Here is a 14,869-nt window from a genome sequence, read left to right on the forward strand (position 1 = left end):
AGAAAAGGTGGCGGAACTCAAACCTGGCCACGCCCTCATCAAACCCTAGGACCGCCCCTTTAGAGAACAGGAATGCAAGTAAAATTTGGGAGGGGCTATTTCCGGTGTGGGAGGGGCTATTTCCGGTGCGGCCGGCCCGGAAAAAGGTGCCGGAACGCGGTTCCGCCGCGTTCCGGCTGAAAAAAAGCCCTGGTTATAATAATATACAGAAATGACATAAAAAGATGCACTTCAACCTCTTTGTTTTCCAGAGATGAAATGGTATTTTGGTGCTATAGAACATATAGAACTTGTTGCCAGAACAATGGTGGAAAACATGTCATATAATCAGATAATCGAAGTGATGCAAGAGGAAGAAGCAATATTTTCTGACATCTGTGGTTTTAAAAAAATAACATCTGAGGATTTTCAGGTCACTTCTATGTCATAGAACAAGATGTCATGATACTGCTGAAATAAACTCTAAACAAGTCAGAGATATTAGATTTATAAAGCAGAGATACCATATAGAAGTGGGCATATTTGTGATCTGGGTGCCATCTAAACATGGCCAGCAAATTGTTCCAGGTCTTCTTTGATTTTGGTCATGCAAAATCTCTGTTCACAGGTTAACTTTATAAATAATTGAGAAAATTAAGACAAAGTCTGGGATTAATGGCAAAGAAAGGTCTAGCAGCTGGAGAATAGATCTGTTCTGAAAATTAGAAATGTAAACAAGCTCAAGAAGTAACATAGCTGAGTGGTCATATATATAATTTGGATTATGATTCTGAAAACACACACACACATAAACTTTTTTTTCAGGGTTCACTAAGCCTAACATCTAGCCGAAGAAGCTGGAATAATCTACAGATCATCCTGATTGTTTTATACTTTTATGGTTTAATGGAGTCCATTTTTTTTAATTTAACATTTTTCACTGCATATTTTGTCTCCAAATTTAGGGTTTGGGAAGCAAAACAGCTAGCTGTAAAAACACATATGTCCCACAGCAGAACGTTTGTAGTTTATCAGTGAGAACTTACAGAATAGCTTTATTCACCCCTCCTCACCCTTTCCCTCTCATTTCTACACTCTTGGAATGGCTGCAGAAGGTCTGTATTTTTGCCAAATTGGGCCTCAGAGGAACCTACTATCTGATTTACATGAAAGACAGACATGAATATTTAACTGCTTTTGATTCTCGTTATCAGAAGTTTGATTACACTGTAATACCTTTGGACTGGTTAAAGCCCCATTAGACTTCATGTGATTTATGAGTCAGAGTTTCCACAGTTTGGAGACAAATTTTTGACTGTGCATGTCATAGGTCCTTCCAATAAGGGATATTGAGACAGAGATAACCTTTTTATTGTCATTTTTTTACTGTGGGCACAATGGCACACATCAAAAATGAAATTTAGTTGCCCGCTCTCAAACTGAAACGCATACATGAAATACCCTAAAACATACTATATACAACATATGTATAGACCCACACCCCTACATATACATAACAAATAAATATTAAATACTGTCCATCTTGAATATATAACGGAAGGAAGAAGCTTGAGAGTTCACAAGGTTAATGCTATATGGAATGAAACTATGGCTGAATCTGGTTGTTCTGCTGCAGATACCACAAAGCCTTCTCCCAGAAGGTAACAAGGAAAACAAATCATGAAGAGGATGTGTAGTGTCCCAGATAATCCTATGGACCCTGCTCAAGCAGCGCTTCTGTGCTATGTCCTGGATGGGAGGGAGGGAGCTGCCAATGATCTTTTCAGCCATTCTCATCACTCTCTGCACCGCCTTCTTGTCTGAAGCAGTGATGCTTCCAAACCAGACTGTGATGCTGTATGACAGGATGCTCTCAATGGTCCCCCTGTAGAAAGTGGTCAGGACAGGGGAAGGAAGATGTGCTTTTCTCATGTGATGCAGAAAATGCAGGCGCTGCTATGCCCGCTTTACCAGTTTCTCACTGTTGAGCAACCAGGCCAGCCTACTCGTTAGCTGCACACCCAGGAATTTGATGGTGGTAACCATCTCCACTGGTGAGTCATTTATGCACAGAGATGTGTGGCTGTGCCTGCCTTTTCTGAAATCAACAATGATCTCTTTGGTTTTTTCAGTATTTAAAACTAGGCTGTTTTCCTTACACCAGTTCACCAACCCCTCAACCTCCTTGTGGTAAACTTCCACCTTGTCATCCTGAATAAGGCCCACTACTGTTCTATCATCTGTGAACTTCACAATATGGTTGGTGGCAAACCTAGCACAACAGTTATGGGTCAACAGGGTGAGCAGCAGCGGACTTAAGACACAGCCCTAAGGAGAACCTGTGCTCAAGGAAATGGTATTAGAAGTATTTGTTCCAACTTGTCATAGGTCCTTCCAATAAGGGATATTGGCAACGGGCAAGAATTAAGGCCTTGAGTACAAAAAATGGCTTTATTGTGCAGTTAAGTACAACATATACAAGACACTTTATGATTTCTTTTTTGCATCAAATAATTTCAAGTAAAATAGGAAGGAACAAATTCTGAAAAATTGAAAAGGTTATGGTTTACAGTGATACTGTTAGATTCTTTTTTAGCTTTTAATCTCTTCCTGTACTTAATCACCTCTTTCTATACCTGATCCTTTATTGTTTCACAACTGAACTCTGTGGGTTTTTTTCTATGATACTATCTCTTCTCTCTCTTCCTGTTTGCTGTTTTCCAGAAACATTTGTTATGCTGCCCTCAGCTTCTTCTGAGACCTGGGTCAGAGGTTGGTTGCCCTCCACAGGACAAGGATTGCTTGTCTTCTGCTGTTATATAATGTCACTTGTCTCTCTCTGAGCCTTTACCTTTCTCTCAGTGGCCTCTGTGGAAATTATTCTCTGGGTGAATGGCAAAGGAATTTCTTTTGGCAGCTCTCTTCTTGTTCTGGCCTTTGCCGATTCATTCATTTGCCTTCCATCCCTTCTTTAGGACCTAATAAAGTTTGCCCCAGCTGGCCTTCAGTCTTCATTCTGTTCACAAGTGAACAATGGACCTTTATCCATCACCCTGTCCTTATTTAAAATACATCTTGTACATGCATAAACTTCTTTTGGCTTCAACAATAGCCAAACACATGTTTTCAGACATGTTCATATCAATGTGTTTTCTGAATCAGGATGGAATAAAGGAACATTTGTCGGCATGCAATATATAAATATTAAGTTGAAACTTCAGTTTGGCTTCACCTCACAGAACCTCCTCTGCAGTTGAGCCTACTGGATTTGCCTAATTTTCTGATGCATGATATACAGCTATGTTGCTGTGAAAAGAGAATTTATAAATTATGAAGAGGCTTACTCTCTTAGAAGTAAATACACTGGGTAAGATAAAAAACAAGTTGATGTCTCTTGGATATAATAAGAAATAAGAAAAGGTGCAGATGAACAAGGTAGTAAAATTATCATTAACAAGAGAAGGAGATGGAATTAATGACTTCTATTATTACAATGCTAGCAACAGGTCAAAGCAGCTATGCAATAGGATTACATGAAAGGGAATCTTCAGATGATGAACTTTGACTATAGATACAACTAACCAATGAGGAAAGAAAGAATAATTGTGGAGTTCTCACAACCATTTCTGGTCTTGGAGACCATGGGGTGACAGAGAGTTGGTATAGAGAATGACAAAAACCGATTCAGCATTTCCTTCTTCCTGTGGTGTTTAAGCCAAGGATTATTTTTTTAGTTCTCTATTTTATTGCTATTTGATGGTGCTTGTCATTCATATTAATCAATTACTAGGACACATATGTCTCATTGTGTAAGCAGCTTCCAATAAATATGGTACAAACAAGACAAATAACAAAACTAGAATGTTAAATCAAACCAATAAATCAGTAACATATCCATAATAACAAATAGTGTTAGGATCTTTCTCTTCTTTACCAGGAAAAATATTTGTCTGTTGCCACTCACTGTGCTGCTGGTGTAAATTACTGCATATACCATGGATAGCTAGAGTAACTAATAGAGAGCTGTTAAATTGTATAAAACCAGACACATCACTGGAAGCTAAAATCATAAGACTACGTTTGATTTATTTTGGCCATGTTAGGCATGCAAATTCATTGGAGAAGGCAATGATGCTAGGAATAGTTGGTGGACAAAGAAGGGGCAAGGAAGGAACATCCTGTCTTGATAACACCAAATCTGATGCAAAGTTGAACATCCAACAACTGAAAGAAGCTGTGCTTGATAGAGTAGCATGGAGAGCACTTGCCTATAAAGTCGCCAAGAATCAGACATGAATAAATGGTTAAAAACTAACAAACAATGCCTGCTCATAGTCCAGCATCTTGAACACTGTAGCATATGGGTTATCAGAATTTTTTTATTTTAGAAAATCATTCTTCACTGATCTTTCAATTTAAAAGGTTTTTCCCTCCCCAACTGTTTGTCTTTCAGATATATTGGATATAAAAACTTATGTATCCAAACAACACGGCCAAAATGTCTGTGAAATCCTGGTTACAATTTCTTATTGTACCAAGTCATATTATTTATGCCACTTTCCTATGTTTTTCACATCTGATTGTAGAGCAAGGCACTAATGTAAAAAGTAAATCAAATTTATTAGCATAGTAGTTGGATTAGTAATTCTTTCCCATTCTACGTCATATAGCAGTGTGCACTTCTGACTGCCTGTCAATATGTTCATACATATTAATATAGAATGTGCTTTTTAAAATACACATATACACACACAGGCTGCCACTAGTTTATTTGGCAACATTTCTCATAAGGAAATCATGCCAAATTATTCTCCTTTTAATGGGCAATATAAGAACATTATATATTTGGATTACAATTCACAATCCATATCTACTATCCATAATGTAATATAACATAATATAAAAGCTATAATTTGACATGTATAAATTACAGATATAGCTTAGATATTGAAGAAAATTAATTTAATTTGACCATTTCTGCTGTTTGTTTAATTTTATCTTACAGTAGATGTTTACATTCATGTTTAATGTACTCCTGTTCTGACATCCTATGACTTCCTGTATTTTGAAACATGTTGGCTAAAAAAAAAACTTTATTTTATGAAATTCTATGGTTATTTGTGTACAAACATATAAAACCAAACAAATAATTCCAGAAATCAAAATCACAATCAAATCATATTCACTGTTAAAATCTTAAACCCTAAATATTAGTTGAAACAGCAATAAGAGCTATTAAACCACCACTAAAAGCTAATTTGAAAAGATGCAAGTGGATAGTTTTCTGAAAATAAAAAAGAGGGCATTACAACTCCCAAGGGAATCTATACAGAACTTTTGAAATAACTCAAAGAAAACTGATTCATGCATATAATAGGTGGAAATTCAAATGTGAAGGTCTCAGTAGTACATTCCTACCAATTTCCACATTACATGGGGAAAAGGTGCTTTAGATCAGGGCTTTTCAACTAGTGGTAAGGGTACCACCTGTGGTACATTGGCACCTGGCAGGTGGTATGCGACCATCCTAGAAAAGTAGTGGGGGAAGGGAATGAGCTGAACCAGTGGCAGCACCGCACAAGCCTGAGCGAGAGATGGCTGGAGCTGCAGGGCTGTCAGGGCTCAGCAGAAGCGCCAGGAACAGCACCAGGCTCCAGCTGGAGCTCGGCGTTGATCCTGGTGCTTCTGCTGAGCCCAGAAGAAGCACTGATCAGCTGGAATGTTGCAGCATCCCCAGGGTCTTGTGATTTACATTCAGATGCTTGGCAACTGATTCATATTTATGACGGTCACAGTGTCCCAGGGTCATGTGAAGTGACCAAAACCTGCTGCAACCACCCAGCAGACGGGGGGAATAAAAACCAAACATACACCCCCACCCCCACTGCCAATCCTCAACAGAAATGCTCACAACAATGAAAACCTCGGACAGGAGGAAGAGCGCCACTGGGTGGGTAGGCAGGTGTCTTGCTTGGCTGTGGCTTGGGGGGCACTTTTTTCAGTGCCATTGTAACTTCGAACAATCAGTAAGCAAACTGCTGTAAGTCGAAGCTACCTGTACTTTATCACTTTTTTCCTTTTTTTTTGTCATCAAGTTTTTGACACCTTACTAGGCGACTGGTGATACTTGGATGTTGCCATATCCTAAAAGTGGTACAATGGGTGAAAAGCTTGAAAAGCCCTGCTTTAGATAGCCGTGCTGAAAATTGTTTGGTCTATAAAAGTCAAAGTTTTGAACTGAGAGACCATTAAGGCATTTGATAATATATAGCTTTTGCAATATCAGTATCATATGATACTGTATTGGTTGGCAGTCTAGCACTTGGCAATTGTAGTTGTATGCAAAGTATATTACAGCATCTAAATGTTATATAACCAAGACAGGAACAGCTGCTGTTAAATAGTATGTGTGTTTTGAAAAAATTTTAAAAAAAGAAAAATGAGTCAATCTAGGGTTACTAATATGTGCTGGATTCACTGAAGTTAGATACGGTATTTTGTGTAAGAACCTCTTGGGTTTTACTTATTTGGTCTTGACAAGCTCTATAGCAGCCTTCTCCAAATGGTCTGTTCCAGATGTGTGGGGGAATGTATCTCTCAGAATTACCAGGTTCTATAATCAATGGATATTACAAGCCAAGCAAACTGGATGTTTCAGTCTCACAACATCTGGAAAGTGCCGCGTTATGAAAGAATAAGAAATGAAATCTAAAATCCCAACACAATTTTTCATTTCAATTTCTTCTAGAGGCTGATTTGAGCAACCTAGACAGCCTGTTGTCTCTGTTGAAAGAAGAAATCAGTTCCACGAGAAAGAGGAGGAGATATCCAAGACATGCAGCTGACGATGACTACAACATTGAAGTCCTTCTTGGAGTTGATGACTCAGTTGTACAGTTCCATGGGAAGGAATATGTTCAGAAGTATCTTCTGACTCTGATGAACATTGTGAGTAACTTATCATTTTTTTTTACTCCCCAAGACTTGAGTCCAGTTGGATTACTTAACAGATCTTGCAAATCTCTATTGTATTTATTTATTTTGATGTCAAGGCTGTCTGACTCCTTGATGACTCTGGATGACTTAAAAACAAATGTGAAATAATGCATATAAAAAGAGAATACAGTTTGACCAAAAGAACAAGTCTTATACCAGACAAAACTAAAAAAGGGGCTTCACAACCATCCTATCCCAAGGCCTGAGAGAAGAAAAATCTCAAACATTCAGATCATTATCTCTGGATCAAACTGTGAAGGCTACTTTAGCATTTAAGTAACACTTACATCATCTGCTTCAAGCACTAGAATATAAACCAAGTCGACTATAGTTCTATTACATTCAACAACAGAAGTTCTTTACAGTCAAACCTTTTCTACTGCTTCAAGTAGAAAGAGAGGCACCTCGCACAGAATAGAGCACTTTAGTATAGCCAAGACAGAAATAGAAAAACCTGTTCTTGAAATCTTGAAGAGTTCTCACCAGTTAATAACAAAACTAGATGGACCAATGTTCCAGCTCAGTACAGTGCAGCGTTGTATCTCCCCAGAGTTATTCATTTTGGTCATATAATTGCAACGAAGGTTGCAATCCTATAAATACATAATAATTAAATTCACTAAATGCATTCGGTTTATTTCTGAAAGTGGCTTTCAGATTGTATTAATAGGAAATGGCTTGGCAATTAGCTCTAAAATGTCTATATAAGAAAACACGTATTTTAAACGTAGATGCAAAATTCAATGGAAGCCCTAACTGTTGGAGTTCAAGTGGAGCTCATTTGCTTCAGCACCACAGCTTTCCATGCGAGTGATTTCAAATAGTCTTTTCATGGAAGAATTAGGGAGACTCTTGCACAAATGGGGGCAAGGCAAAATAAGTGACCTCTCTTCGCGGCACTGTCATGCTTTTTGTGTTACACAATCATGCTTTACAGTACCCTCTGCTGACTCCCTTGTTCGAGGCAGAACTATGGATACTTTAAGAGAGATGCAGTCTGGATCAGAAGGGGCATATCTGGGATTTAGTAAGAAAGAGTCAATTCAACACAAGACTGAAAAGCCTGTGGTTGATATATTCTAAGTTAGACTGTTAAAAAAGTAAAAAGAAAGGTTTTTGGGTTTTTCCAAGTAAAGAGTCCTGCTAAAGTCCTAATGAGAGCCAGTTTGGTGATTAAGACACCAGGCTGGAAATGGGAGACTGTTTAAGCACAAAGTCAGCTGGACGATCTTGGGTCAGTCACTCTCCCTCAGCTTAGAAAGAAGAAGGCAAGAGCAAGTCACTTTGGGAACCTTGCCAAGAAAACTGCAAGACCTTGTCCAGGCAGCTGTAAGAAGTCAGCAGTGACTTGGACCCAAAAGTCCTAGCAGAATAACTTCTGGATGGCAATTAGTTCTAATATGTCTGCTTCTAAATTTCACAAAAGAAGGATAATGGTGATCCATTGAGATCAGTTATAAGCAGGAGCATTAATGAAGGGTACAATGACTCCAGCGTAAGCCACACCAGTGATCCATGTGGAACTGCTTTAGCTTTTTCCTTCTCCCATTCTTAAATGGGTCCATATAAGAATGTTACCAGATTCAGACAGGATTCAATAATCAGAAACTTATTTCTGTATCTCTCAGTCAATCCCATGCCTATCTTCCTTAACCACTGTCATCTTATCCAGGAGTGAATTCTGGAAAACCCAGAAGCTTGCAAGTATTTTGAAATGCTCCATTAGATTTAACCTGAATCATTCTGGATTTGGTTTCCTCAAGACCCTTATTTGCAAACTTAACTTGTCAGTCTTGGGATTGATAGGTGTTTATAATACTGAATCCAGTAAGACTGAATATAACCATGTAGGAACTGATTATTACAGTATACAATATGTTTATATTATACAAGAAAGAGAAAGATTTCAAAAGGAAAATGTTAAGAGAGATGTGAATATTTTTTAGGATCACTTCCCACTCCAGTATTGCACTGCATTTTTTGTTTCTCAGTTATTAGTAACAGAACTATTAATCTGAAATACAGAATTGTTGGTCTCTGGATTCCCCCCTTACCATTAATCTGTCAAAACTTCAAATGCTGAGATTAATTCTCTATTCTGATTGTAATAAAAGTATTAAGCCAGTTTTCTGGGTTCTTCCCTCATTAACTCAATACATTTTTTTTTCAATTTACCATGAGGATTTTGTGGATGCTTGATTAGTGTATCCAGTGTGCTGATGGACAGATCTTGGAGTCAGAATAAATTAGGAAGAGAGATTCTTTGTTAAATAAAACTTTAATATTTTAACATTTGTCTTTGTGTTGCATTTGAAGACTGCACTAATGTTATTAAAAAAATTTACTTGATTGTGGGACTGAATGTATGTTTATGATTGTCTTCACATTTTTCCTTATATTAGTTATTCCCTTGAAAAAGAATTAACAAATGACTTCAGATGCAGATAGATTAAATCAAGAAAATCCTGGCAGTTAAATGTGCAGTTGAAACAGATGGGTTTTTTTACATGTTCAGTTTAAAAGAAGCTATATAAATTCCACATAGAAAAACAGGTTTTTGAAAAGAAACATTTTCTTATCATGTCTCTTAAATCTATTTTAAGATATATAGATCCTGTAAGGAAGTCATACATTTTCAGTAAACTAACCAATGTTTTCATTAAGGAAACCATAACCTAATTTTAATTTTAAATCAGAGGTTTTGCAGAAATGCAAAATATTACTTTGTCTGCCTCTTTTTCTACCTCAATAAGAATTTCTAGAAGTCCCTAGCACAATGAACATTCATTCTCTCAAATGATTTGAGGAATTATTCCTAATCTTTGATACCTGAGGAATCCTTTATCCTAGGTCAGTGGTGGCGAACCTATGGCACGCGTGCCAGAGGCAGCACTCAGAGCCATCTCTGTGGGCACACACACCATACCCCGGAGATGGCAACTGTCTCTCTTCAACCAGCCACCCGCTAACTCGCCGAGGTCCCACGTGGCCGGATGCATCCCAGCACAGCTGGTTTCCCTCCCCCCCGTCCCATCCCTCCTGGCCTCGCATGCTCTCCTTTTCCCGGGCACGATCCACTGCATCGCCTCCTCAGCTGTCGGCTATCCATCCAGCTCAGAGGCGGCTTCTCTGAACTGCTGGTGGTGGGCTGCGGAGCCCCAGAGTGTGCCGGTTGAGGGGCCGGCAGGCTGTGGCTGCTGACGGACACCCCCATGCACTTGCTGGCCTCTGTGTGCGGGGGCCAATGGTGTCAGGCAGCAGCTGCCCCAGCCCCTGCCTCGCCTTTCCCTGTGACAATGGCACCCCCACCCTGCCTCGCCTTGCCTCACCTCACCCTGCAGGATGAGCCTCCTGCCCACCGCCCCACCTGCCAGAGACCCCCTGGATCTCCCCCAACCCTGCCCGGCCCCCACAGGCATCCCTCCCCACGAGCAAAGTAGAGGTGACCATGCCCACCTTGGCCACACTCACCCAATCTGCCATGACCACCACGGCCACGCCCACCCAGTGGGCCATGCCCACCTGGCACCCAGCAATAAATAAGTGGGTTTTGGGTTGCAGTTTGGGCACTCGGTCTCTAAAAGGTTTGCCATCACTGTCCTAGGTATATGTTGAAGACTGGGTCACAGTTTGCCAAGCCTTTAGTCACCATGGGTAACAGGAACCCATACCTCCCTTAGTTCCTGCCCAGGATTCATATTTCATTCATATTTATCATCTATCAGTCTGTCTCTGTCTCTCTCTCTCTCTCTCTTCCATCTGCAGTCCTCTAATTTAAAAAAGAATGAAGCAGAAAATAAGATGCTACATAGCCAAGTGCCAATCTCTAGTGTAATCTTTACTGCTAAAAATTATTCTGGCTTTGGAGATACTTTAGAAGGTTGTTAGAAAAGTAAAGTAAATGACAGGGCAATGTAGAAACTGCTCTATTTAGAAGTGTGTCCATTTACTCAGAAAGAGGTAAACTGAGCTGATTGAGAGACTCTGGCAGAGCTAGAAGGCATACTTTTTGTCCATGACATCCTGTGGCAGCCAATCTGAGAGACTCCGTTCCTCTCTAAAATCTATCAAATATCCAGATGTGTGTAGCAGCCCCAGGAGGTTGGGGAAAACTAAATTAAGGTATAATGAGGATTGCTGTTTGTGGATTTGTACAATTTGTAAACTCTCATTTTATTAATAAAATCCCTCAGTATTTATTGAGATCATTGTTAAAATTGGTCTTGACCAAGACCTTTTTGGTGAATTCATTCCTTGGTTTTCCCGTGATTGATCTAGTGTGAGAAGGATTAGCCGGCAAACAAAGTTGCTGTTGCCCAGGATATGCCCAATTGTGGTTTGAAATATTGATCCATAATATTTCCCTGAATAGGTTGAGGGTTGGAGCGCCTAAGTGTGAAGCCAATATGCTCAAGTGAAGGTTCTTAGCAGATAACAGCATGCTATGTGAATATGGAGAGACGCAGAGCCCGGTCTATCTGCTGGCGTGTCGGCTACTACCAAAAACATGTACCAATAATGACTTATTTTTGGCCAACGACAAAGCCAAGAAGGTGGCTTCATCCTGGCATTTTAAAGTTTGATCTATACATGGAAGAAGAAGAAGAATATTAACCAAATTATGGCTAATCATTTTCTGTAACACCCCCCCCCCGAGGCAGCAGAGATGTCTCCACATGCCTCATATATTAGTGAACCCAATTATCATTGACATTAATAATACAATATTTCACAATACTTAATAAGAGTGTATTGTATGTTTCTAAAAAGAGATATAGCAGAGTACAGTTATATAAATATAAAAGGATAGTTACAGTGGAAAAGTACATAGTACAATTTAAAAAAAAGCTTTGAAAAGGTTGCTTGGCAAATTATATTAATATCTAAAGTATTAGGGGAGCCTGTCTGCAAAAGCAATAGAAATCACAGTCAGATCATTCTAAATGTATTTCCAGCCAAATGACCTTCTCTTTAATTTTTTTCAGCAAAGGGATGGAGTTTGGAAAAAAAAAGTTGAGGAACTGAGGGTTCACATAGCATCATCTATTTCTCAGAACAAGTTAGTTTTTTTCCTTGACTTTATTTAGGATTCCAAAGGATTTTTTCCTGACTGGTCTTATTCTCTTCATTGGAATCATTCCAAATATTGTGAACTAAAGTTCATCATCATCTCCAAATCAATGCATCTCGAGAAGATCTGGGTTTTGACTTTCAGGTGGATATCTCTTGCCTATCAATCCATTCTTCAATTAGTTAATCAAGACCATTGCCTGACTGTCAATAGTATCCAGATCTATTTAACAGTTCGTTCATTCTTTGAATAAGGATGCAAAGAAAATTATTTCCTGGTTTCAAAGAGTCATCCTGGAATGAAGAAATAAAATCCAGCTTTATAATTTTTAAGTGGCATTTATGCAAACTGCATCCATCAATCCATTAAAATAAAATCTGAAGCCAACTGTGTGGTCTGTTTTTTATTTAATGCATGTGTTTTATATTGCGTGACCAGAATCTATCATAAAAACGTGTATGTCCAGACATGCATGAGCAAGACAGAAAGAAAGCTTGATTTATGGTTGAAGCCTATCTTTTAATTTTGAAGTGAAGTCACCCTCTCAGAGAGAGTAGTGACCCCAAAAGATACAAGCAACTTCCAGAAGGATTTCAAGAAAGAAAAGCAAACTCACTGTGGTTTTAGCTTCTGTTTTGAACCATTTCTTCCAAGGCCAGATTTCATACTTCCATTCCTTTTAAAATTATTGTATTGAAAAAAAGTTGCCTACTATTCAGGTTTTTCAGTTTTCTTAGCTGAGGAAGTGCATTTTGGGTCCAAATGATTGTGTTGTTCAGGACACAGAGATTTGTTTTGCTGTAATATTGTCCCTAAGGAGATTGTTTTACTGACTCCCATGGTAATGAAAGTGATCCTTATTGAATGTCCTCACTTAGCGACCACAATTGGGAGCAGCAACTCAGTCATTAAGTGAAGCAGTTGCTTAGTGGTTGCTAAGTTGAAACTACAGTAAGTGAAACAACTCTCCTAGGATCTTACTTCAGCTTTCCTTTACAGACCTGCAAGGTTTGGTCACAAAGTTACTTTGTTATCCTTCTTGTAATTGTGAATGGTTGTTAAATGAGGCAATTGCTAAATGAGGACTACCAGTATTTCCAAAATCTTTTTGCTGTGTAAAATCTTTTTCTGGAAATTAGAGTGACATGTTTGGAATAGGCTTTAATAAAAAAAAGTAAACATGCCCTCAAACAGAACATAGTTCATGGTTCTTTCATCCATGACTTGGCAATATCATGGAACTGATTTGGGCCTAAAAATTGGCTTCTGCTGCTTTCCATGGCATGTCTCTTTCCCCAAATGGACAAGTTCAAAATGTTTCTCTTTTGAACTAAAGCTGGGAATATAAGTAGTAGAAGTGTCCCAGACTCTGCAAAGCCTGTTAGAGCTGCTCTCTATCATATCATAGACAAGTCCCAGTTCCTCTCACATCTTCCTGCTGTCAGAGTCATGCTCTCATAGATATTTGCTACTTGTGGTCCCTCAGATCAAGATAGGGGTGGAATAAACTAATAAATCTCTTGCAGAATCAAGTTACTTGGAAGCAATTTTCTTAGTTCATCTTTCCCCCCACCTTTGATATATCAGTTCAAGGCACAATATGTGAGAATGTTTCTTTCTCTGGATGCTTTAATACAGCAGGTTTTCTGAAAGAGAGGAAGGAAGGAACAGCAGGTCCTTGTTGATAACAAAAGACAGGAATGCTGGCTTTTTCTGACAGTTTCTACAAAATTCATAAAATAAAATCTAAGCTGCTTTGAGGAAAAGAAGATTATGAATGATACATATTTTCCTTTTACTTTTTTGGAAGAGTCACAGTTGAAAACCATGCCCTGAATTCTGAAGCCATAGAAATAGTATCAATAATATTTAAAAGAAGAGATTATCTCCGCTCCTTTAATGTTAAGGCAACTTGCTGATTAAGGGGAGCCAATTGGTGCATTCAGCTATTAGTAGCAGTGCAGGAAGATGGGAGAACTGCACAAATCTCTCACTGGCTGCCCAGTTTGTCCCCAGAATGAACGGTGGGCTTCTTGCAGAGAAGTATGATTATACTGAGTCAGCATTTCTGATTCTCTCTCTCTCTCTCTCTCTCTCTCTCTCTCTCTCTCTCTCTCTCTCTCTCTCTCTCTCTCTCTCTCTCTCTCTCTCTCCTAGAGAAATACAGTGAACCATGTTCCTGCATACAAAGTGCATAATTCAGATTTTAAAGCAGCTTATTTGCATCACATTAGGATAGACAGTTATTTGAGATGACTCCTATCACAGTGAATGAGGAAGACTCATTCAGGAAACCTTTCTTAAGTTGGGTCTCTCCAAACATGTGGGACAACTAATGTGTTGTTGCTATCCAGTCTTCCTTTGAATAAATTAAAAAAATTAAACCTACCTAGTGATACAGTACTTATTCACTGGAGGTTTTTAAAGAAGTGATTGGACAAAAATTTGTCTGAAATGGTATTGGGTCTCCTGCTTGACCAGGGGGTTGAACTAGGAGAACTCCAAAACTCCCTTCAAATTATTCTCTGTTTTTTTTTTATTCTGCTGGTGAAGTGCCTCAAAACTTGCCTTATACTCTTTATAGACCCTTATTTAATCCAGTTTGTAAACTCCTCCAATTTACTTTAATAATAATAATAATAGTAAAGTTGGAAGGGACCTTGAAGGTCATCTAGTCCAACCCCCTGCTCAGGCAGGAAACCCTATACCATTTTGGACAAATGGCTGTCCAGTCTCTTCTTAAAAACTTCCAGTGTTGGAGCATTCACCGCTTCTGGAGGCAGGTTGTTCCACTGGTTAATTGTTCTCACTGTCAGGAAGTTT

At 38.9% G+C, this 14,869-nt stretch overlaps 1 protein-coding gene across 1 annotated transcript in view; it reads left to right on the top strand.

The window, feature by feature from the left end:
- Nucleotides 1-14,869, top strand: part of ADAMTS2 (ADAM metallopeptidase with thrombospondin type 1 motif 2) — a 256,898-nt gene that overhangs the window by 159,413 nt on the left and 82,616 nt on the right. The window contains exon 4 of the mRNA XM_029283769.1: nt 6,728-6,927. Coding sequence (XP_029139602.1) covers nt 6,728-6,927 — 200 coding nt within the window. The remainder of the gene's footprint in view (nt 1-6,727; nt 6,928-14,869) is intronic.

The sequence above is a fragment of the Protobothrops mucrosquamatus genome, unplaced genomic scaffold (assembly GCF_001527695.2).
Source record: "Protobothrops mucrosquamatus isolate PMUCROS unplaced genomic scaffold, P.Mucros_1.0 scaffold222, whole genome shotgun sequence".
Taxonomy (NCBI): Eukaryota; Metazoa; Chordata; class Lepidosauria; order Squamata; family Viperidae; genus Protobothrops; species Protobothrops mucrosquamatus.